Source organism: Citrus clementina, unplaced genomic scaffold (assembly GCF_000493195.1).
Source record: "Citrus clementina cultivar Clemenules unplaced genomic scaffold, Citrus_clementina_v1.0 scaffold_6, whole genome shotgun sequence".
Taxonomy (NCBI): Eukaryota; Viridiplantae; Streptophyta; class Magnoliopsida; order Sapindales; family Rutaceae; genus Citrus; species Citrus x clementina.
Genome location: NW_006262139.1, coordinates 22,352,164 through 22,376,415, shown reverse-complemented (window position 1 = coordinate 22,376,415; position 24,252 = coordinate 22,352,164). Strand labels below are relative to the sequence as shown.

The following is a 24,252-nucleotide window of genomic DNA, read 5'->3' as shown; positions in this document are numbered from 1 at the left end:
ATAGTAAATAATTCTCACACAAGGAATTTGAATGCGCTTACTCACACTTATGAAAAGGAAAATAATTTATTTCCATATTAAATTATAATTTCTCGATCAATTTTTATTTAGTGAGGGACTGGACACACACATACACACACGCATATATATAATCCTTCTCTTGTACGGACATTATCATTTTTTTTTTTCGTGTGGACATGTTAATAATCATTACAAACATATTATTAAAACATATGCGTTTATAATGAATTGAACATGAACTTTATTAGATCATATGGTTTAATAACAAATTATCATTTAAAAAAAAAAGGTGATCGCACATGTATCAGGCACGATATATAATATTGGTTATAATATAATTATATTAAATAAAAAAAAATTATTTCTAAAAAGGTAGGCAGCATGCCCCCTCCCAACCCCTCACTCAAATTTGTAAATAATAAAATAATAATAATTGACCCCTAGCCTTGATGTCAATTTTGGCCCCCAACGGCTGTGTTACCATTCTACTTGTATCTCTGGCCCTTCCATGGGCGCCATCCCGCACCGCTGTGTCTAATTATTATCAACATAAAGTTTGTGGGGGTCAACCATTATTTTTGTTTATTATTTATTTTATGTTTAATTTGAATTCCCTCCCAGCCTCCCAGCCTCCCTCTCTCCCTCTTCTTTATTTCTTAATACTAATTTTTCTGGGGCTTTGGGCTTCGAGCTTTTGTGGGCCTAGGAAACTTATTAGTTATTACCTTTCAAGCCAACTCCAGAACCCGGCCTAGAATATAATTTTAAACTCCCGCTCGATTTCGAATCCACCAGTTCGAATCACGTCGTTAGTAAATTAACTCCAGAAAGCCAGAGGAAGAACAAAGACAGAGTGAGAGAAAGTGAAAGACAGAAATGGCAACCACAAATGGAGATGAAGAGAAGCAATCGATGCAAGTAATAGCGAAAATCCTCGACGAATCACGAACATCTTACGCCACGCACAACCGGAAGCTCAAAGACCTCAGAGCCGTCCGATCGAAATCCCCCTCCACGGCTCAATTCTCCTCCGCCTTTTTCAAAACCCTAACCCCTCTTTTCACCGTCCAGCGCCGCACTGCCTCCGCCGAGCGCGTTGTTAGATTTGTTTCGGCTTTCGCCGCAACTAATAACGATGAGTTTTTGGAGGATTTTTTAAAATTTCTCTTGGTTGCTGCCATGGCTGCTAATAAAACCGCTAGGTTTCGTGCTTGCCAGATTATTTCGGAGGTATTTTTTAAATTTTTTTTCGTTTGGGGCTGAAGAGCTCTCGAATTGATTATATTAGTGGTGAATTTATGATATTTTTTGGTTAACTGTAAAAGAACCTAAATGAATAAATAAACGCTAGTCAAGTGCTTCTTCAAAAGTACTCTTTATCTTTTTAAGAACATTTGGTCAAAGTTTATTCATTTTCAATTTTTTTTATTTTAAAGATTATAATGCGGTTGCCAGATGACACAGAAGTCAGTGATGAGGTATGGGATGAGGTGATAGAATGCATGAAAGTGAAAGTAGGGGACAAGGTTTCTGTAATTCGTACATTTGCAGTTAGGTCGCTTTCTCGCTTTGTAAATGATTCAGACAACAGCGATATTCTTGATTTACTCCTTGAGGTGCTTCCCCTTGAGCAGAATGCGGTGAGTGTGTTGAACTAGTCCGAGTGAATACAATTATTTTATTAATCAGAGTTACATATTAAATGATTTTGCAAAAGTAATACTGCTTCAAGTTTCTACTACGAAGTACTAAGCATGTGAGTTGTTGCCCTTCCATGGAGTAAAATGGAAAATCAAATCAATCACATTCCATGGAGTAAGTGTGCAAGCATACTTTTTGAGTACCTTAAAATTGCATTAATGCAGGACGTTCGTAAGACAATTGTGTTATCATTGCCTCCATCTAATGCAACTTCACAAGCAATAATTGACTGCACCCTGGATGTCAGTGAGTCAGTGCGCAAAGCAGCATATTGCGTTCTAGCTAATAAATTTCCTCTTCAAAGCCTTAGGTATATTCTATTATAATGATATTGCATGTACCCTGTTTCAGTTCAGAAATGATTTTCTTCTTTCTATTTTCTGGTCTGATTTGTGGCATTGGCTTCATCTGTAGCATTAAGCATAGGACAATGATCCTCAAAAGAGGACTTGCTGATCGTTCTGAAGCTGTTTCAAAGGAGTGTCTGAAATTGATGAAAGATCATTGGCTGGCTAAGCATTGCAATGGAAATCCTATAGAACTTCTCAAGTATCTTGATGTTGAAACATATGAGTTAGTTGGGGAGTCTGTGATGGCAGCTCTTTTAAAAGAAGGTTTAGTGAAACCAAGTGATGGTCAAAGTATGCGAGAGTATATATCATCAGCCGATGTTGAAACTGAAGGTTGGTGGAGTTTTTTTGATGAATTTTGCTAGCATTCTTTGTTTTTATCTTTTATCTCCTTTCTTTTACAATTCCTAGTCATGCGGGGATGATTGGACTTTCAGGCCCTGAATAACATTGATTGACTTACCATGTTTTTTTGTACACCTAGCATGTACCTTGGTCTGCGGGTTCAAGGCTTAGGGAGCAATCCAGGCTAGAAAATTTACCCTGAATATGGAACTTTGTTGTCTTACACCATTGGAAATTATGAATTTTTTATGCAATATTGATGTTTGTAAACTATTGATCCTCTTGGTATTAGCATTTTAGGATTCACTCTTAACTTTTATTCCAAACATTATTCATACTTAAGTAATCAAATGGTCTCCTCTAATTGAAGATGTTTCGAGTTCTCTGTAAGTGTTTGAACATGGTCATCATTAGGTAAGTTGCTAGATCTGCTATCTTTCATTGATTTTAACCTGTAAAAATTTGAAAAGGTCCTAGGGTCAATAAGAATGTTGACTTTAATGTAGCATAAAGTTAACTGGAAGACATAGATGCTGGATTAAATAACTACTTTTCATGGTTCCTTAAAATTATACTGAAATAGTTTAGCTGTTATCTAATTTGTATTGTTTCTTGTCATGTAGTAGAATTTTTTTTTTTTTTTTAATTGTGGCCTAAAAAAGTAACATATTTTTTTTCCAAATTCATGGCATTTATAGATATTAATTAATTTGTGAAGCTTCTATAAAGTAGAAAGAGGGGATGAATAGTATACTGCAGTGTCTTCCTAATTGACCTTTTCATCCATAGTTGCCTTAGTACCTGTAGTTGGTTCTCCAAATCAACTAACTGGGATCATGAGGTAGTTTGCCAAAATGTTTACTTACTATTAAAGATATTACCAGATTTTATGTGTTGCGTGAGCATCGCAACATCTTAGGTTCTATAAGCTGAAACATTTGGACCAGCATCATGGCTTATGATTAAAAGTCACCATGGGCTGTATCATCCTAATGTCTCCTTGTAATGCTGTTAGGAGACTCATCACATTGCACCCAAAGAATCCAGCTAATGGAAGCAGAAGTTGCTCTTTATTGGAAGGCTGCGTGCAGGCATTTGCAGATGGAAGCAGAAGTGAGATTTTAAGATAATGCTTTCAATATTATAGCTTTTCTTTGTTTGTTTCTTCTCTTTTTCTATTCCTTTAGCCAAGTGAAATATAATTTCATTCATGGGAGTTCAACTCATATTTACATGTTGCTCTTTCCCCCACTTTTCCCCTCCTCTTTTCATATCTCTGGAGGTTTCCAATATGGAAACTTCTGTGTAATCAATATTTTATTTTTGCCTAATATTTCTTGGGCATAGAAGTTTTCTTATTTGATGTTGTTGAGATATGGTTATGAATAGTGAAGTAACCGAACATCTGTAGTTACATCATAAATACTTACATGAGGTCTGAAATCTATTAGCATGGAATCCATGTATTTGTTCCATATCCAATTACTATTGAATTAAAACATTAACATTTACTAATTCTCTTTCTCTGAAATATAGGAGTCTGTGCACCAATATCTGGGACTGTGAAGAAATATAGTATAAAAATGGGTTGTTCGTATCAATAGGAGCTAGGAAACTTTCTAAATCTTGAAATCAAGCAAAATGGACCTGTTTGAACTACTTTTCCTATCAGCTCATGTTCTTGTTATCAAATAAGTGCTAGGGAGTCTGGAAGGTTCCAAGATTCTTGAACTGTTTTTAGACCTTCATGCTTATAATTTTTGTTATCAAAGTATTATGCTTGAAGTTTAGTTGGATTATATCCACTTGCACTGTTGTGGTTTTTTTTGAAAGAATTTGTGCTTGAACAGGCAAAAGGTTCTGATGCTGCTGCTACGATGGGCACTGAAGCAGCAGTCTATGCAGCTGAAGCTTCAGACACGAATGACCTTCTGGAGAGAATTCTCCCGGCAACCGTCTCCGATTATGTAGATTTGGTCAAAACTCATATAGATGCTGGTGGGTTAAGTTCATTTTGTTGATGAAAGAATAATTTCGTTATCCAATAAGTTTTCTAATGCAACCTGATAATTCAGGAGCAAATTATCGCTTTGCATCTAGGCAATTACTATTGCTTGGTGAGATGCTTGATTTTTCTGATGCAACAATCAGGAAGGTTGCTAGCGCTTTTGTGCAAGACTTATTGCACAGGCCCCTTGACTACGAAGTGGATGATGATGGGAACAAGGTTGTCATAGGAGATGGCATCAATCTTGGTGGTGATAAAGATTGGGCTGATGCAGTATCCAGATTAGCAAGGAAAGTCCATGCTGCTACTGGTGAATTTGAAGAAATCATGACTGGCGCTGTAAAGGAGCTTGCTCTTCCTTGCAGGGAGAGAACTGCTGACTTTATCCAGTGGATGCACAGTCTTGCTGTGACTGGTCTACTCTTAGAAAATGCAAAATCCTTTCATTTGATTCAAGGAAAACCTGCTGAATCTGCTGAACTCCAGCATTCATTGTTGCTTCCGGGGGTATACTTCATTTTTTAGTAAAACGTACACTTTTTCTTTGGACCTATATCAAATGCTCTTTGGAGTAAGTGTCAAATTATCAGGTGTCTAGGTGTTATATTTACCCATCCTCCAATTAGGTTTAGGGATAAAGCTAAACCAGTTAATTGTTTGCTTGAGGAGAAATTTAACTATTTTTAATGTAATTTGGCAGTGGCTGTACTTTTCAATTGCAACTGAAGGAATTTAAGAAAAAGTCCTATAACTTATAGCATAAGAGGAATATGTTCTTTCGCTTCATAAAAAGCCTTAAATGTGCCCAACATATATCTTACCCTTATATCCTTGTGTCTAAAATATACATACTTGCACACTTCATTTTAATGTAACATGGTGCAGAAATTCCTAGAAACTCATGAACAACCGATGTTGACTATGAATGCAGGCAAAACATGTTCATTTGGATGTCCAGAGGGTTGCAATCAGATGCCTCGGCCTTTTTGGTTTATTAGAGAATAAGCCAAGTGGGGAATTGGTAAAGCAGTTGAGGCTGTCTTTTGTTAAAGGCTGCCCTACAGTTAGCATAATGGCTGGTAAGGCGCTAATAGATCTTGGGATGTGGCATGGTCCTCAAGAAGTTGACAAGGCCATGGGGCAAAAAGACATTTCATTCCAACCCCGCAATGATAAAATGACTTCTAGTCCTATAAACCTTTCTGAAACAGATGGTGATTTGAATGTTGAATTACTTGATCTCTTGTATGCTGGGCTTGTGGCAAGTGATCGGGGAAAATATTCAGGTGATGAAAATGAGTCAATTGAAGCTGTTATTGGTGAGGGGTTTGCAAAAGTTCTTCTTTTGAGTGAGAAGTATCCAAGTATACCAGCTTCTTTACATTCTTTGCTCTTAGCCAAGCTCATTAACCTTTATTTCAGCAATGAATCAAAAGATCTACAGAGGTTGATAATCTGTGCATATGTTTTTATTTGCTCAATCTTCCCAAAGATAGGCATCAAAATTAATTTATTTTACAATTGTTGACCAGGTTGAAACAGTGCCTATCTATTTTCTTTGAGCATTACGCTTCTCTCGCAGCAAACCACAAGGTATGTAATACACACGAAATATTTTTTTTTTTTGAAAAAAAAAAAAAAAGATGATGTATGAATCATATATTTGGTCCCTGGCAAAAACTTGGGTATATATCAGTAGTGTAATTTTTTCTTTTTCCCTAATTTGCATGTGCAGAGGTGTTTGTCCAAGGCTTTTGTTCCAGCCCTGCGTTCAATGTGGCCGGGCATCAACGGAAATGCAGGAGGTTCTTCACTTGTGGTGTCTAATAAGCGTAAACGTGCAGTCCAAGCATCAAAATTCTTGCTGCAGATGATGCAGGCTCCCGTATATGCAAAAGAGACAGAAGTGGAGGATGAAAATGGTATCGGAAACATGCCAGAAACCTCAGATGTGTCTGAGCAATCTTCACTGGAGTGTGGTGAGGAGGGCCTTGCAATACGCATAGCAGTCGAGGTAACTGTTCTTGATAACTTTTAAGATAAGAAAATTATGGTATAAGTTTGCTTATAGTTTGCTTTGTCATGATTTACTATAAATCAAAGTATGTGGGTCACTGGTGCACTTAGCATTATAAATTCCTAAAATCCAGGGGAAAATACATGGAAAATCAGAATCTGATTTAGTGCTTCTCCAGAGGAGGGGCTATACACCAATGAATTGCATTATCACAACCATGATTGAATAATTTATGTCAACTTCAATCTTGATTTTGTTGACATGACTGATAATTTCTAATGCTTCAGATTTCACAGTAATTGAGACCTCTCTTTTTCTTCTAAATGAGGTAAGTCGACAAAAATTGTTGATCAACTTCAATTTTGATTTTCACAGTAAATGACTCATGGATTTATGAAGTATGACCCTTATTGTCATTTTTTTTTTCGTTCTGTTACTGTCCTTTTAACATAACACTCACTACCTACATAATTGTGTATATGTACCCTAATTTGTATGCATGCTTTCACATAATATGCATGTGCACATGTCTGTATACATACACACTATTCTCTTTATTGCAGTTTCAAATGAGGTAATATATGTATGGAATCTTGACAAAATTATCACTCTTTTACTTGTTTCCGAAAGGGAAAGGAAATTGGATAGTACTTGCTCTACTTGGGTTTATATATATTAAATATTTGCATGATAACCATTTATAAACCAAGGATATGTTTGACTATCATGGTTTCAGACTTATCAGATTGTTATTTCTATGCATTTATTTTAGGTGCTGAGCATCCATATGAAGAAGACACCTGCTGAGAGGTCTTTTGTCTCAGCATTGTGTAGAATACTTGTCTTAATCCAGTTCCGGTTATCAGAGCAAGGGGCAATAAAGCTGATGAGAAGGCTTTTGAATCATATATTTGAATCTGTGTCGACAGAGAGAGATCTTGTCAAGGAGCTGAAGCGGATGTCTGATCGCCTTACAGGATTGGATAAACATCCAGATGAGGAACTTTCACAAGATGAAGCTAATCTTATTTTTGGTAAATTCTTAACTTTTCGAAAGTTTTACAACAGGGCTGCATGTGCCAATAATCCAATAGGTGCATTTAGCTCAATGATAATATCAATGGTAAGTTATAAATGAGGAAATAAATAATTTGAGTTGAATGCAACACTTCATTATGATTTTCTGTAAACATTTATTGGTGAATCAGCAAACATGAAACTGATGGGCGTAAATTGAAATTATTTCTGCATTCTGGTGAGTGGTGGGGCATATGAACTCAATCAGTTGCAGTTCAACTTACAATATGAATCAGTATTATTGTGTATACATGTCCTGTTAATCTCTTCACACTTCTGATATCCATATGCATTTTGTAGGGAGGTTAGAACTAGACTTCAGTTTGGATGCCCAAGTTCCAGTGCTGCAAACACCAGCCCCATGTTCAACGAGACCAACCCGTTCAAGAAGAAAAGCAAAGCGTGATGAGACTTCTTCTGATGAAGAAGACTCACCCACTTCTGCCCAATACGTGGTTCCTAGCAATCCCGGCAGTATAAGCACCCGGTCAGAGAGGGCAAGCAAGACTGCAGCACTGACCAAGATGACTGCATCAATCATCCCCACTAAGATAGATGAAGACGATAATGAAGAGGAAGAAAGTTCAGAAGTAACTTCAGAGGAGGATTCTGATGAATCTGATTAATTCACCGAGTAATTGGGATATAAACTCTTTCTTGGCAGCACCATTATTTAATCTACAACTCTTAGTATGTTGTTGTGTTATTATTACTTGTAACCAGGCTGATGTTTTTGTACAGATGATTTGATAGGAGTAATAATATATGTGCAAAGTGTGTCTCCAATGGTCGCTTTCGAGGGAAATTCATGATGAAATTATTACAACTTGATCCAGTTTTTTCTGTTTTTGGTTCTTTTCTCAGTATTATTCATATGATTATTGTCTGTTTCCTTATATGCAAGTGGGCTCCAATTTGTAATTAACTGTTAGGGAGAAATTATACTTCAATGTCCAACTGTTTTGTTTGTATTACAGTTGGACTACTATATGGTTTTGTTAAATTTACATGACCGAGTGTTGTGGAAAATCGTCACTTGTATGACAGTTGGACTGCTCAATATAATTTTGTTAAATTTACATGACCGAGTGTTGAGGAAAATCGTCAAATCATCTTTGCCCTCCTGCTCGGTTGCTTTTATGAACCTTGATGATTTTTCCTTGTATTAATTTTGACCTTCTCGAAACCCCAACAGTTCATATGGATGCCGAAATAAAATAATCCTAGGATCATCAAATTTAAACAGCTGTGCTTTGTGCTCAATGTTTAAAACCAGGGGTGGGAAAGTTAAGTTTTTTTTTTTCTCGAGAAAGGGAAAGTTAAGATTTGATCACTCTTATCTCATTCTTTTATAAGTGTCTTTATCAAACACTCGTGTCTGAGAGTTGCTTGATAGCTTATTCTATTCTTAAAGTTCACCAGAGGGTACTAAACTATTGATCAAGATCACAATTCACAATCTCACAACCCTTGGATATTAATTTCGGAAACTGTTTCATATATTTTGTTCGTTCAAAATCATTTTCAATATCTGTTTTCTAATGAAAGATCAAAGAGGAGATGAAAATCAAGTCAATGTTGTACAAACCAAATGTGTTTTCGCAAATCAGAACCTCATCATTCTTTATTTCTAGAACCAATGTTTGTTCTAAACATTGTCAACAAGCCTCTGCTAACCTTTCCTATTTTCCCACACAGAAGTTTCTGAATTAGAATACCAAGCAAATGAAACAACAATTAAAAATGCAGACTTCCGTTATCTGTATCCTTCAGTGTTGTCACTGTTTCTTGTTCGCTTGGATCTGTACTTCTTGTGGTCTTAGAGCAACTTCCCTCTGGTCTTCGAAAATTTTCTATGTACAAGTGGGATTTTCTATTCTAGCTCAAAGAACAGGTTCCTACAGAATCTTCCTTGCCATGTAGTTGTTGAGAAGTTAGACGCATTACTAGTCTATCCAATGCTTCCTTCATCCACCAATGCTGACAAACTTTTCTAGCTTCTGCCACGCTCATCTATATAAAATGTTCGACTTAAAATCAGATATTGTTTGAATAGATGGTTTCAATTGACATCACAAAAAACAAGTTACAGGCATAAATGTGCATACCCATTTTCTGCTTCGCACATTCTTCTCTGGCCACTCCGCTAATTGATCCTGAACAAGTAATGGGAACATGTATCCTTGATAGTCAGTGTTGTGTGCTCTGCTCTTGAAATTCCATTCACCCAATAATTCACACTGCAAACAGACATCGAATATCAACAATCGAAACTCGAAATACTCAATTACCGGCAAATAAATAGAGTAATATGGAGTTGCGTGTTTGAGTTCTGAACCTAGTACAAAAATTATACTCTAATCAACAAAAGCAAGCAAAGAGTTTTGACTATTCATATCCATTTTGTGTTCTTAAAAGCAAAATTAAAGTGAACTAACCTCAACGATGCCAGTTACCCCGGCTTCCTCGATGGTTTCTCGTAAAGCTGCTTCTTGTATGGATTCATCAATTTCCCAGCCTCCCTGTAAAATTATACTTGGTTAGATCAACTTCAAGGGAATCATCAGAGTTTAATCGTTCAAAACGATCACGTTTAACAAACACAACTTCTTTTCATTCATACCAAGAAAGTAAAAATTCAATACCTTTGGGAACAACATCCCTTTGCCTTTCTGTGAACTGATGACGAGAACTTCAAGATCCTCCTCATTAATATCCAAGCTTTGTTTTACGCATTTATATCTATATGGTATGCATCTGCGCAATTAATATTTACAATTACGAGTCAGTGAATTATTAGAATAACAACATGGTCCCCAAATATCATATATTAAATTTATAGCCTTTTATGTTACAAAAAGTTTGAAATTATAAGATCCGACTCTCAGTACCTTTACACCACCCAAATAAAAAAAAGGAAAAAATCACGAGGTCAAGGTCAGCGCAAGTTGTGCAAGTGGTTGCAGCACTTGCATTAAAGTTGAAAACAACTCTTACCCAGCTCACTTTTTACACCAAAATTACCCCGTTATTCGTTCATCTTTCAAGTAATTAAGCATGCAAATTTTCTATCATACAAGAAGGCGTTCAATGATGTTGTGAGGAAGAAAGAGAGAAAAAACAGAAGCTAACCCAACAACTTGGCGACGGCCTTTTTGGTAACGCTGCAAATGCCTGCCGGTGCGAGAAACCAAATTGCCCACAACATTTTCAGGAGTTACAAGAGATACAATAGTTTCTTGAGCTACCAAAGCCACCATAGTTTTCTTCTCTAGTTACGGAATATTCGCAGCAGCAAAAAACAAAAGGAGCTGAAAGACAATCTTTCAGATGAAAAACAATTAACGTCTGAACGAACTGAAAGCAAAAGTAAACTTTTAATATTGAGACTTGAGAAAGAGAGAGAGAGAGAGAGAGAGAGAGAGAGAGAGAGAGGTGAGAGCTTCTTTCTTATCCTGAGTAAAATAGAACAGCCGAACTGCCCCCTTTAATAATTGTAAGAAGAGAGAGAACCCTCTAGTGGCTGATGCAAGATTGTGGGCCCTATTTGTAGGTTTTGGGGAGGTGGTGATCGCATGCTGCGGTTGACTACGTGTCGCTGACGCGTCACGCAATCCTTTTTAAACCTTTTACTGCAAATTTTCGGACCACATCTGTATTCTGTAGACTACAATCAATCTCTTCAGCGTGTGGACGAGCCGCACGCGCGTGCACAATCAACCACTGTTGCTTAATTGCTTTGGTTTCTTACACCCCCGTGGGTAGCATCGTGGTGTACGGTGCGTCTGATGCATCTGATCAATCCTCCTCTTCAACAACACAAAAAAGATCTAGATATCAGCCTCATTGGTAGAGATATACATACAAGCAAAACCTGTACGGCGAGTTCTCAATCCTAACACCCCATTGTGGTTTACAAAACGGCAAGCTATACAGTAACTAAACGGCAATGTCGGTGTCTATTGAAGTGATAGAATTCCAGTTTCACCGACAGGCAGGTAAATTCCATAACAAGAAGATTGAAAAAACACGAAAATGAACAATAATAGCCACCAGAAGATGCTGAAATTGCTCGCTAAGCTCATTGTTCAATCAATGTAACAGATGCCTAACTACCTACCTTTGTAAAACTCGTGCGCTTAGCAAATCCAATACCTTTTACATTGAGTTACATTTCATAAAATAATAGCTATACACCAACACAATCGAGCAAATGACAATTGCATTGTTAAAGGTACCGCAAAACTGTTGTAATAGGCCAGGGCCAGCGGTGATTAACCTGAAACAAAAATGAAAAACTAAGCAACCGCTAAGCTACATTCAGATACAAGTTGAATGGCTTTTTTTTTTTTTAACCTAAAAAGGGGGAAAAAAAGAAAGAAAGAAAAAACACAGATATGCTTTTTTCATCTCGTGTCCATTCTGGGAATCGCAAACAATACTTCAGGTATCTGGAGCCATTACTTGATTTAGTATCCAATAAAGAGTCAATGCCGCCAGAAAATCTCATCTTAGAACCACATTTAACTTGCTCTGCACCTGTTCTCTAACGTTCCACTGCATCCATAGTTATCAACATAATTAGAGTTCTTGATCATCACTAATCATCAAGTATATATAGACAAAGAAGTCAATTGCTGAAGACCAGAAGAAAAAAATGGGAAACAAAAATACCTGCAACTCGTTAATTTCCTCATCCGTGAGGGAACATTCCATGGATCTATATGCAATCCTATAACAATGACTCGTCATTCCTTTCTCGTTTGTGAAATTATCTATTAAACGCACCTGACAATCACAAGTGAAATTAACAAATAACTTCTGAAGAGTTTTATGGCTGCAGGAGGGGTGAAAAAGTTATCTTAAAAAAAAAAAAAAACAGTTTACCTCCTCAACAAGGTCGCCAGCAACTCCTCTGACAACTTCACATAAATTATTTTCGGTGAATGATTCATTTATCCAAAAGCTCATGTCTTTGTAACAAGGAGGATACTACAAAAGACAATTCAGCTTTTCTAAGTATGTGCTCGCTGCTACAACCGCTTATTAGCATACTTGTGAATATCAACATAACTAAACTCCAAAGCCTAACAGCCGAAGGACAAAGCTTGGTTTCATAAAAACATATGAAGACATATGAAGATTTTGCCCCTCATTGTTTGAGAAAGATTCCAAAAACAAAATTATCATTGCTTGTCATAAAAAAAAGACCAAAATGAAAATAATAATAATAATAATAATAAAGCAATAAGCTTTTCATAGATGAAAAACATAATTATACCTTGGAGAATGGCTTGAATTTGATCCCCAGCTGGCCCTGCAAAAACTGCATAAATAGCTCTAAATCAGATACTCAGTCACAATGGACCACATATGCGTAGATAGTAAAAATTATAAAAAAAAAGGATATGCAATGGATTTTTTTGCAAATGACAACGATATTACTTTTATTAAAACGTCTATTGCTAATATGACAAGAAGAAAACTGTAATTAGGGGAAAAAGGAAAAAAAGAAAAGAAAAAAGAATTCATTCAATAGCCACCTGAGAGGTAAACCGCTCATCGCTTGACCAGAAAAGCCGAATATCTGGTATATCAAATAAAACCATTGCAAGCCTCTCCAGTCCAAGTCCAAAAGCCCAAGCAACGTTATTCGATTTACCACTTCTCTTCAATATTTCTTGCTCAGTGACCCCACAGCCCAAAACCTCCAACCAGTTCTCCTGACATATTTTCATACCAGTTGGTCAGTCATATGCAGTGCCAAGGCTACCAAATGAAGTAAATCTAAGTTTGGTAGCTGTTGAACTTAAATAATTGGTGACAGCCTAATTTTACAGACAATTAATTAAAAATATTCATATTCGAAAATTATAGAAAGAAGAATTGGTGAACATAATTTATTTGATAAAAGCACTTGGCTTTTCTTTAAAACATGGCCATGAAGAATACATCTCCTTGCTAGGAAATGCTGGTATAAGCTCCTAGATAGAATAATTAAATCAGGCAGAAACAGTTGATGCCACCATTTTTCATGGACTATTGCAATAGTAGTATCCGATAAAAATATATTGTGTCATGTTTCCCGTAGCAGGCACAATCAATATTGAAACCAAGTACTCATTAGAATCTGTTCTATTGAAACACATCCTACTAGTACCAGCCAAAATCCAACATATGCAAACACAGTCTAATTGAGTGAACACTGCCTACAAATAGGTTTCATTATCCTGAAGTTGTTCAAAGGATCATCCAAGAGGAGATGATTTGTTCTTGATGGAAAGAGCTATAGCCAAGATTTATTATGTAAAGACTGTCAACAAAATACCTTAAAAAATATCTCAAGTTCATACGATGGATTGGTAAATGGAAAATACGTATCGACCCATCGCATTTCTACAGCACCTGAAATGTTAAACAGATTGAGGTCAACAGGTTAAAAAGTAATGAACTAAAAAAGAATAATAAGAAAAAGTCAAGGAATACGACATATACGACATAATTTTCAAGAGTGGTCTAAGATTATCTTTTACAAAGTTCGGGCAATTTTTTTTTTTTTTGATAACCCAGACTCCTACACCGACTCGAACCATAGGTCCGCCCCGGCCAGGCCCTAAGCTGGTGGGTCAGTCGAGCGCCCCCAACCCCATGACCCATGTGACAGAAAAGGGTAGAATTTTTAAGCTCACTAAAAGGACGAACCTAAGACCTTGATACAGCCAAGCACCAGATACCAAGCCCTCAACCAAATGGACTGCCCCCCAGAGGGCCAGTTCATGCAATATTTTTCCATAATCATTTTGAGAACTGCTTATTTTTCGTACTTTTCTGCTAATTGCCGATTTGAACTCCAGAAAGATAATACTGACTATGATTTCTTCCTTCATAGAAATTCTAAATATATTCATCAGATAACTTGAGTTTGTGGGATGCACTCATATAAAACACTAAAGTTGTTTTACCAAATAAGTGACGTGCCAGACCCTCCAAGCATCTCTTTAGATCTTTAGCAGCATATTCTGTAGCATCCAGACCAGCTGCCCCCCACTCATCAGGATAAAAAATAGAAACCCCCTCCATCTGAACAATGACAACACATTTATTCCCAAAAAAAAAAAAAAGACTTGGTTGAATGAAATTTGATGGCTGTGATATGGGAGACTAGAAACCTGATGGAATACAGGGTAATGAGTTGAATCAATAGAATCTCTGCGGTAAACGTCTCCAGTTACAAGGAAATGATTGTGCTCCTTCAACAGCTCAGCTTGATGAGCACTTGTATGGCACCTCAAAACAGTTTGTGAGTCGACATAGTATGTATCATTATAGCTCCTGCTTACATGATCAGCAGGAACCAAAACATCATCAAAGTTCTGCAAGGAGTAGATTTACCATCACAAAATGCACCAACTAAGCTTACATGCATGGACAATGATGGCATTTTGTCAATCTCATGAAATTTCAAATAAAAAAGATATCTCATTGAGGTGAGCAAAACGAGATAGAAGAGGAAAAATATTTAAACACGTCATAGGTAACAATTATTTGTTTAAAATTTACAGACATACCTGTTTTACAGAAACAATGGGACAAAGATCATCAAACTTATTAAACTTGTTGGGATAATTAGAATCAAAATACTCATAAATAGCATTCTTCAGAATCCCAATTGGGTGCTGATTCCTCTTATGAAGTTGCATTCCCAGTTTAGTAAATATTGTATCTGGTACATTGTTCGTAGGATCATCCCTCACAATATCTACAAATCACCATCACCAAACCAATCAATGGAATCAAAACTACACATCTCAATTCCCAATTGTATAAGGCACCAAAACAATATTATAATGTTTGTAACTACTACGCTCGTGCTTAATGTTGAAAGCATGGTTTTGATTAAACAGCCACATATATTTTATGTTAGCAACTGATATTTAACAACTCCTACGAGCTACTGAGCCCACTCCATGGCAGCTCTTGAGATTAAAAAGCACAAGAATTATGGCATGTTTGAAAACTTATAGTTCAGCTTAAAACAAACCCATGAGTAGAAATCACCCTTAAAAGCTGGCATGTAAGAGACGGATGGCCAAGGCCATGAGCCAATATCCCCGCTTAATTTTATAATTATAGTCCAGGCGGGATTTAGTATCCCAATTTAAAGTGTTTGGTAAACATCCAAATTTGTAGTTGGCAGCCAATATTTAACACTCACCCACACACCCCCTCATAGTTGATAGCTAGAAACAGAGTTTCGATTCCACGGCAGCTCTAGAGATTAAAAGCCGCAAAACCTCAATCCCAAGTAGCTAAAAAGAAATTGAGAAAACACCCAGTTTTACTTAAACAGCTAATGACTAATCAACTAGACACTTCATTTATTTTCATGGCAAATGTGGATTGAAAATCTACAATAGCAACCCCAGAAGACAATGAAAAGAAAGCAGTTAAAATTCAAGGGAAAAAATAGTAGGTTTAAATGTTATTAATATACATACCATCTTTGGCCATTTTGACTCCACCGAGCTCGAGCGCAGAAGCAGCAGGGGGTCTCCATTTCTTTTTAAGAGGAAGAGGTGAAGTTGAAGTTGAAGTTGAAGAAAAGGGTACGCGAAAGGCAAACCGTTTGAGGGAATTCGTGTGAATAAAGAGTGAACAAGTTTTGGAGAAGAAAGTGGTGTTTGCAAGTGAAGTAGCCATCGCTATGCCCTCCCTCCGTCTCGTCTCGTTACTGTGTATAGAGTGAGAGAGATAGGAAAATGCTCCAAATATTTATTTCCTCGTATAAAATGCAACAAAATAAATTTTTGTTTGGGCAAAATCAAGAAATTGATTTTTAGGGCAGGACACTATTCGGTTCAGATTCGGTTCCATTCGATTCAAATTGGTTCGGATCTAATTGGTAAATTACTTAGCCTACAACTCCCAATAGGGATGACAAAAAAATCCTCACGAATACGGGTTCGTTATGCTAGGGTCAGATATTGGATTTAATTTAATTTAACAATGGGCCTTTGGCTCAGTGGGAGAACCCTTACACTTACAATGTTGAGTATAAGAGTTCGAGTTTTCATAAAATTATTATAGGGGTTAATTTTAATTCTCCCTCAATTATCAAATAATTGAGTGGAGCCAGTTTATTCCTTACAAAATGTGAGTGGAGTGGACAACCATCGAATATTTGAGAGGATTTAAAGAATATGGACAGCGCTTCAGAGGAGTACATGTCACGAAGAAGGTCTCAGTTGTATAATCTGTTTGTAAATAATAATTGTGATATCTGATTTAATATCAGTAATAGTCTTGTATAACAATATTTAAAAAAAAATATTGGATTTAATTGCACGTCGTTTTATAAAAAAAACTAAGTACTGATACAGTTTTTTATATCTGTTGACTGGGCGGGTTGAGTACAACTATGAAACAATAATATTCATACTCGCTTGTTAAACTCATTTGGCTATTGATTATTTATTTTTTAGAATTTAAAAGTTAAAATTAACAGTTAAATCAAATAAATATTACAGTGAATCCTAAAACATAAACATTAGTACTTAGTAATTTAATAATTGAAACAATCATCTGATATGATATTATCATAAACATTTACTTGGAGATTTTAATTGTTTAATAGACTATATATTTATTAACTATCTAAAACATTGTCCTAATTGGAAATAACTTATAATAGAACAATATTCAAATCAGGATAAGTTGGAAGGAGTGAAAAATATACAAAGAAGTGCTAAAGTGGAGACTTTTATTTTCGATCCAAATATATAGTAGTATAGTAATTAAAATTAAACCTAACAATCATCAAGTTATAATTAATATTTATCTAAACTTAAAAATGATTTTTTTTAATATTTGAAAATAAAGTGTTACAAATTCATCTAGAACTAAATAGTTAAAGTATCTTCTTTTTTTTTAAAACATATGCAAATGCTAAAAAAAAAACAGATATAAAAGATAGGGAAAAGGGATGGATATTGGTGATGAAAATATGCTTAACCAAATGAATACCGATTCAGATAGTTGCATCCCCCACAATATCCATTTCATCGCCATTCCTATTAAATATGTGTTCACAATTGCCGTATGCTTTTCTTATCACTAACGATACAATGTTTTTAACTAAAAATTATGACTTGTAGAGGTTTGTATTTTTTTTCAAAATACGGACAATTTTTATAATAAAAAATTTTAAAATAGAAAATTAATGTGTGTATTTTAAAAAGTACATACATCTACACTATGCTAAATTAAAAATGCATTTTTAACAATAAAATAATTGAGTATACGTGCATATTAGGGGTGCGTTTGGCATAGTTATTTTGGACAATCCAATTACAATACCTTAGAAATACTATAACCCATAGTTGAACACCATCACATAATCAGAAAGTCAACAAAAATCATTAAAATTTAAAATATAATAATATTTTATATTTATTCTTCATGTAAAGAAAAAGTTAGGTCCAATAATTATAATATCTAATAAAATAATAGCATATGTGTATTTTTATTATGGTCTTCCTAAGTTACATTCAATATAACTTACATCCCTTGTAACATTGTTGTAGGCCCCATTGTCATGCTATAAGTTTTTTGCATATTTTTACATAAGTTGTTAGCTACATTGATTGAAACTTAGCAAAACTCTTTTTTATTGTTATTCTTATACTTGCAATTGATATTGATTAATTTTAATATCAATATGCAATGAGTAAACTTTATTGGATGAAAGTACAAATAACATGTACACTCATAGCGTCTTCAGTTTTTAAATGTCAAGTTCAATTTGTATAACCTAAAAGCTAATATTTAATAGTTAGCAAAGGAAGGAGGGTGCGCAAATTTTATTTTATTTTATTTTTTTAGGATAAAAACTGAAAAGGCTTACAGAAAAATAAGGTAAAGCTACTAATTAAGCTGCATGAGTTTTGTCTGTGTGCGGGCATATATTTAGCTATCCTGTGAGGTTGCCTGTACACAAAGGTGTCAGCATCTTTATCTACTATACAATTTTTATTTTTTATTTTTTATTTTTTTTCCTTTCAAAACCATTAAATTGGTTTTGGTTCATTGGTTTGTGGCTATGGATCGAAGCATGCATACACTTGAGGCTATCTTCACGTTTGACCATTGACCCATGGGCGAATGGATAAATCATAATGTCCTCATCAATATTTAATCCATTTTCTCTTCGGGAAACTATCAATATTTGATTTAAAAGAGAAAAAGGACTATTTTTTTTGGATCCAACTCTAATAATTTGAGGATATTATATCAAATAATTTACATGCTTTTAGATAATTAAAGAATCAATTTTTTAAAAAAAAGAAGAAGAAAAAAACACTTAATGATATGTACGTCTTACGTCGTTTCGGAGGTGCCATGATGCCATCTTCTTCGGCTTAATTTGCTTTTATTTTATTTGTTCTCCCGTCCAGTCGACCAGATATCAATATTCTGGTTCACTTATTCCACCACAATTATTATTTATTTTGTTTGTTTTTCTTCTCTCTCTCTTCCCACCACTACTCTCTTCTCTTTGTAAATGCTTAAAATCAGGAAGCTTAGAGTGCAGCGCTCCTTTAAGAATATTTATCGAGTACCTTTGAAATATAAACACACGTACGTGCTCAGCTTCGAATAACTGTATCTCATAAAATATGAATTGCAACTATAATCAATCAATCAAATAATATTATCTTTTCCAATTATGTTTAATTCTATTATTTGGGAAGAAGGACTGGGTTCCTTTCTTTCTTTTTTTTTAATTATTCATTACATGCGCTAAATTATAACAAAAATAACATAATTTTTTAGTTCTTTTATTTTTGTAAAATTTAATTTGTTGCAGCCTATTAATAGGCCTTGAACTTTGTAGGAGAACATGTGCGAGAGCAAGTGTCCGAATCCTAATTGTCAAGACTAAAAATCTTAGGCTCCTAATTAAGAAATAAATAGTTTCCTTTAAGGATTTAACGTATTTAAACGTAAGAGTTCGATATGTATAAGAAAATAAATATTAAACACACACATATAGAACTATCTATCTATCTATCTATATCTATATAAAGTTGGGACTTGAGGAGGTGATGTGGCATTACCATTTCTCATCTTTGTATATTCTCTATTATATAATAAATAGAGAAATTTTCTTTTAGATTTGGCTTTTCATCTTCTCATAATTAATTTGATTGTTATTACACAATAACAATTATATTAAGGTTTTAATGAGGCATATTCTTTGTAATGAACATCCAATGGGGAATGTTATACATTTATTAAAATAAATGTAGATGTTCATAACATATATCTCTTAGTCTCCCCACTATCTCTCATTAGCAACCTTTAGCTTCCATATAACTCCCACTATCTCATAAGGAATTATGATTCATAATTTTTCATTAATTTCATGGAGTGATTATGTAACTATAAAAGAAGAGCTCATCTTTTTGTTTTGTACACACACAATTATAATGAATAAAATCACTCTATAATATATTCTCTCATTTTATTTTTTATCTTGCGTTTCTTCTTTATTTTTGTTGCTAGCTAATAGCTATCTATCTATATATAGAGTTGGGACTTGAGGAAATGATATGACATCACTATTTCTCATCTTTTTATATTTTCTATTATCTAATAAATAGAGAAATTTTCTTTGAGATTTGATTTTTTATCTTCTCATAATTAATTTAATTGTTATTACACAATAACAATGATGTAAATGTTTTAATGAGGCATATTTTTTGTAATGAACATCCAAAGGGGAGTGTTATACATTTATTAAAATAAATGTGGATATTCATAACATATATCTCTTAGTATCCCCACTATCTCCCATTAGCAACCTTACTTCCCTATAACTCCCACTATCTCACAATGAATTATGATCCATAATTTTTCATTAATTTCATAGAGTGATTATGTAACTATAAAAGGAGAGCTCATCTTTTTTTGTTTTGTACACACACAATTGGAATGAATAAAATCACTCTATAATATATTCTCTCATTTTATTCTTTATCTTACGTTGCTTCTTTATTTGTATTGCTGGCTAATAGCCTTTTTTGTTTTTTATAAGGCTGCCTCATCTTTAAAAAAAATCAATTCATATTTTTTATCAGTTTCATCAAGTGTAAAATAAGAAAAAAAGATAATACTAAATTCTTTTTTCAAAGCCGCGTGAAGCGCGGTTCTATTTTCTAGTTTTATAGATAGAGGTTGGGTTCACTAGCTTAATTTATGATAAAACTTTAACAAGAAATAGACAGTTTTTTAGTATATGAGGTTTTTTTTTTTTAAAAAAAAAAAGAAACATAAATTATATTAATGTTGTACGACTGATTTTTTTTTTCCATCTAAATTTTTCTTATCTTAATCTTGGTTCATAGTTTTGCTTGGAAGATATTGAGAGTGACTAAAGATCCTCAATACAATAAAATTACAACGTAAGAGATGTAATAAATGATTAAAAAAAAAAAAGTTAGAGACGATCAGTGAGAAATGAAAATTATCAAAGAGCACAGGTCATTTCTTCCTACTTTTGGAAGTAATAAAAATGGTGCAAAACAAAAACGTCATTAAATATATATTCTTATAATATATATCAACAGAATGAAGCTCCTTCCTCAGTAGACGAGATTTATTAGGAAAAGTCAAACAACAATCTACAAGAGTGTAAACCCTAATAATTATGAACCATACTTTTAGCTTTCCAAATAGGTGACTGAAATTGCTCGAAACTAAACACCAAAAAGTCATAATTAACGCCGGTGGTGAAGATTGCACAGAGAATATAATTCTTTTGACAATTAAAATTGTCAAACTGCCTACTAACACGTATTGGAATTTGACTTCCGCAGCCAGCAGCAGTACCAGTTCGCACCATGAGCTGACCAAGTAGTCCTGCAAGTTGTTCGTTGCCGTATTAATTACGAACGTGATTTTCATTTTCTTTTAGAAAATTTCTTCGTGGCATAATTAACGAAACTCGAATGCAATGTTTTTGGTAAATGGGCAAGTTGATTTTGGTTATGTGTATGATTCAACAGTACTTATATTGACAGATACACGTCGGTAATGGAATCCTGTCTACTTACTGATCTAAGAAAAGAGGAACAAATAAGAGACGACATTTATATAAATATTGTCTTACGAATTCAATGAATTTTCAAATGTTAATAGACGAAAAACATCAAAGACGAAAGTGGCGATACAAAAGTCTGTATTAACATTTACCTTACTGATAATTAACATGAAATCTGATTAAAGGAAATATGAGTTCATATTCTAATGTTGAGTAATATGCTATACTTAAAATGGTCAATGAACACTAATACGCGAACGGATTCTATAAGAGGACTATAGAAAGTTGTATCATAAAGAACAAATATTGATTGATTTGAGAAATAATCCATCCAGTCCAAGTAAGTATAGATTGATTCTAGAACATGAATCGTTTTGCTTTCGCATTTCTAATTTCAAACGAAAGAAGATTTCTTTGGGATTTTTCTGAGGCAGGCAGCGATTGGACATGCGAAAGACAAAAGGCCGAATGACCCAACCCAACCAGCAAGCCATTCTATATGGTTTTCATTAAGAGTGGGGACTATTTATCTGAATTTTTCAAATTAAAACCGTAGGCGTTTGTCAAACACCGCAGCAACTTTTACTTTCGCATTACAAGTGCAAGAATTGCAATGTCTAATGGAGCCTTGGTCAAGGGTAATCATGTGTGTCACGAGAAGTCGGTACGAAGTTGATATCCGTTTGAGGTAAAATGGACCGTCGTTGAGATTTTAGACTTTAGCGTAATATTTTAATTTGTCACTTTGCACTAGAATTTTGAAATGGTCCAACAATGCAATGGCCTTGGGCTCAACGACCTTTTCCACTGGACCGACCATCGAGAAGTAATAAAGTCCATTTTGGTAACAAGTTATTAACTTCATCTTCCCCCAAGTTACCAATAAAGTGTTGGCTCCACTGGCAATAGAGTCCCCTTAAGTGGTTTGATTGAGTTTGTTTTTCAGTTTAAGTCGCAGGAAAATTACTTTTGTTGGGAGAACATGTGCCTTTCGGTTCGAGCAGGTACTTCTAATATGAGTTGTGGTACAGGCTTAATGATGCCTCTCACAGTTGGAGCCCTGACTTGTGCCTCCCGGTTCCAGCGGGAACTTTTAATATGAGTTGTGGTACAGGCTTAATGATGCTTCTCATAGTTGGAGCCCTGACTTGTGCCTCCCGGTTCGAGCGGGAACTTTTAATCTAAGTTGTGATACAGGCTTAATGATGCCTCTCACAGCTGGAGCCCTGGCTTGTGCCTCCCGGTTCGAGCAGCGACTTTTAATCTGAGTTGTGGTACAGGTTTAATGATGCCTCTCATAGTTGGGATCCTCCCCAGAATACCTCGTGGTTAAGACAAAAAAAAAAAAATCTTCCCCCAAGTTCAACACCCTAGAAAATTTGGAGTCTTACGTGTGATATAAAAATTCGCTTTAACCAAGATCACGGCATGCGTTTCAAAATTGCTTCCAGAATTCACAATGGTCGGTGACATGTTGGATTTTTGGTTGTGGTTGTGTTTGTGTTTGTGTTTGGACTTTTAACGTAACCAAATGAATTTATGAAAGCAATTTTCTTGGTTATTTTATTATTCGTTCATTTAATAATATTACTAGATGAAAGCAATTTAAGAACCCCCTGTCATGACGTCAACTATCCAACCATCCAAGCAACATTAAATAATTCTATTTGCCGTGTCGTCAGTGGCGGTAATTTTATTTAAAATTATCTTCTATGGATTGTTCAAGAAATTGAAACAAGTATTAAGATAAGCCGTAACGCAAGATCTGATTTGAAGTGAAACAAAAAATATAATAATTATAATAAAATTGTTTGCAAGGATTATGTTTAAAACTTTAAATTGTATCCAAATTAGTTTAAAAACTTTAAAAATTGTTTTGGATTGTGAATCGAAAATGCATTCTGTTTTTTAGTTTCTTCGATGTGAATATGAGCTCCAATTAATTCACCGAGTCATAAATGGACGCTGCCTATTGGGCTTGCCCTCTTAGGCCTTAATCGATTTGGCTCTAGTTTGGCAAAATGTGAAGGCCCATTTAAGAGGCCCATTCACACTAGGAAATTAACGCATCAGGGAGACTGCATGTCTATACACGGGCATCAAAGTACGCAATGGATGTAAAACACATGATGAGAGTGAGACAATGGATTGGGTTGGGTACCACCAGCTAGCTGAAGAGATCGTTTAGGTTAAAACGGAACCTACAGCTGATCAGGGCATTATCAATGTCATAATTAAAATTGGGATCAAAATGAGAGGAACGACGGAGGATATGAATGTGGTGATCGCTCGTAGGCACCACACAAACAAAATGTCAGTTTTTGGGACGGTGCGAATTGAAGAAGACAAAGCTGCCATTAATCTCAAACGACATCACTGAATTAATGTGACATGATAATCTCTTCCTTCCATCTCTTTCTGTGTTTTGTACTGTTAGAAACACCCAGATGAGATGATAGACCACATGATTTCATTGCCATGTCTTGTTGCAGAGAGGCAAAGAAAGAATTATTTACGCCAGTGTAGTGGTAGTGTACGCACGTGCTAACTCGACGCATTAAAAATTTTGTACGTGCGTCATGGATAAATTCTAATTTTAAGTTGTATTATCAGTTTCTCTCTTCCACTCAAA

General features: G+C 35.0%; 3 protein-coding genes across 5 annotated transcripts; 1 reads left to right on the top strand and 2 right to left on the bottom strand.

Annotated features, from left to right (window-relative positions):
* The first annotated feature begins 834 nt into the window (after positions 1 to 834).
* Positions 835 to 8,328, top strand: LOC18039124 (condensin complex subunit 3). The gene is made up of 12 exons (XM_006430539.2): positions 835 to 1,251; positions 1,458 to 1,661; positions 1,887 to 2,032; positions 2,137 to 2,405; positions 3,433 to 3,530; positions 4,268 to 4,415; positions 4,493 to 4,932; positions 5,357 to 5,871; positions 5,958 to 6,018; positions 6,161 to 6,439; positions 7,215 to 7,476; positions 7,820 to 8,328. The coding sequence occupies exons 1-12, from the start codon at positions 898 to 900 to the stop codon at positions 8,143 to 8,145; spliced, it is 3,102 nt and encodes a 1,033-aa protein (XP_006430602.1). The 5' UTR covers positions 835 to 897; the 3' UTR covers positions 8,146 to 8,328.
* A 783-nt stretch (positions 8,329 to 9,111) lies between these two features.
* Positions 9,112 to 10,893, bottom strand: LOC18039457 (nudix hydrolase 18, mitochondrial). The gene is made up of 5 exons (XM_006430537.2): positions 10,652 to 10,893; positions 10,165 to 10,276; positions 9,958 to 10,041; positions 9,628 to 9,759; positions 9,112 to 9,532 (listed from the first exon to the last, which is right to left on the bottom strand). Exons 1-5 carry the CDS (start codon positions 10,777 to 10,779, stop codon positions 9,398 to 9,400), a joined length of 591 nt encoding a protein of 196 aa, XP_006430600.1. The 5' UTR covers positions 10,780 to 10,893; the 3' UTR covers positions 9,112 to 9,397.
* A 213-nt stretch (positions 10,894 to 11,106) lies between these two features.
* Positions 11,107 to 16,402, bottom strand: LOC18039456 (phenylalanine--tRNA ligase, chloroplastic/mitochondrial). Of its 3 annotated transcripts, XM_024181755.1 has the most exons (11): positions 16,018 to 16,401; positions 15,088 to 15,278; positions 14,689 to 14,892; positions 14,482 to 14,599; positions 13,848 to 13,924; positions 13,063 to 13,242; positions 12,801 to 12,845; positions 12,407 to 12,511; positions 12,194 to 12,307; positions 11,984 to 12,076; positions 11,107 to 11,798 (listed from the first exon to the last, which is right to left on the bottom strand). In XM_024181755.1, the coding sequence occupies exons 1-10, from the start codon at positions 16,217 to 16,219 to the stop codon at positions 12,026 to 12,028; spliced, it is 1,287 nt and encodes a 428-aa protein (XP_024037523.1). In that variant the 5' UTR covers positions 16,220 to 16,401; the 3' UTR covers positions 11,107 to 11,798; positions 11,984 to 12,025. The 3 variants fall into 3 exon arrangements, 2 of the variants coding, with proteins under 2 accessions (XP_024037523.1, XP_006430599.1); XR_002904865.1 differs by having other exon boundaries at positions 11,107 to 12,076; positions 12,194 to 12,294; positions 16,018 to 16,402; XM_006430536.2 differs by having other exon boundaries at positions 11,107 to 12,076.
* Positions 16,403 to 24,252: the final 7,850 nt, after the last annotated feature.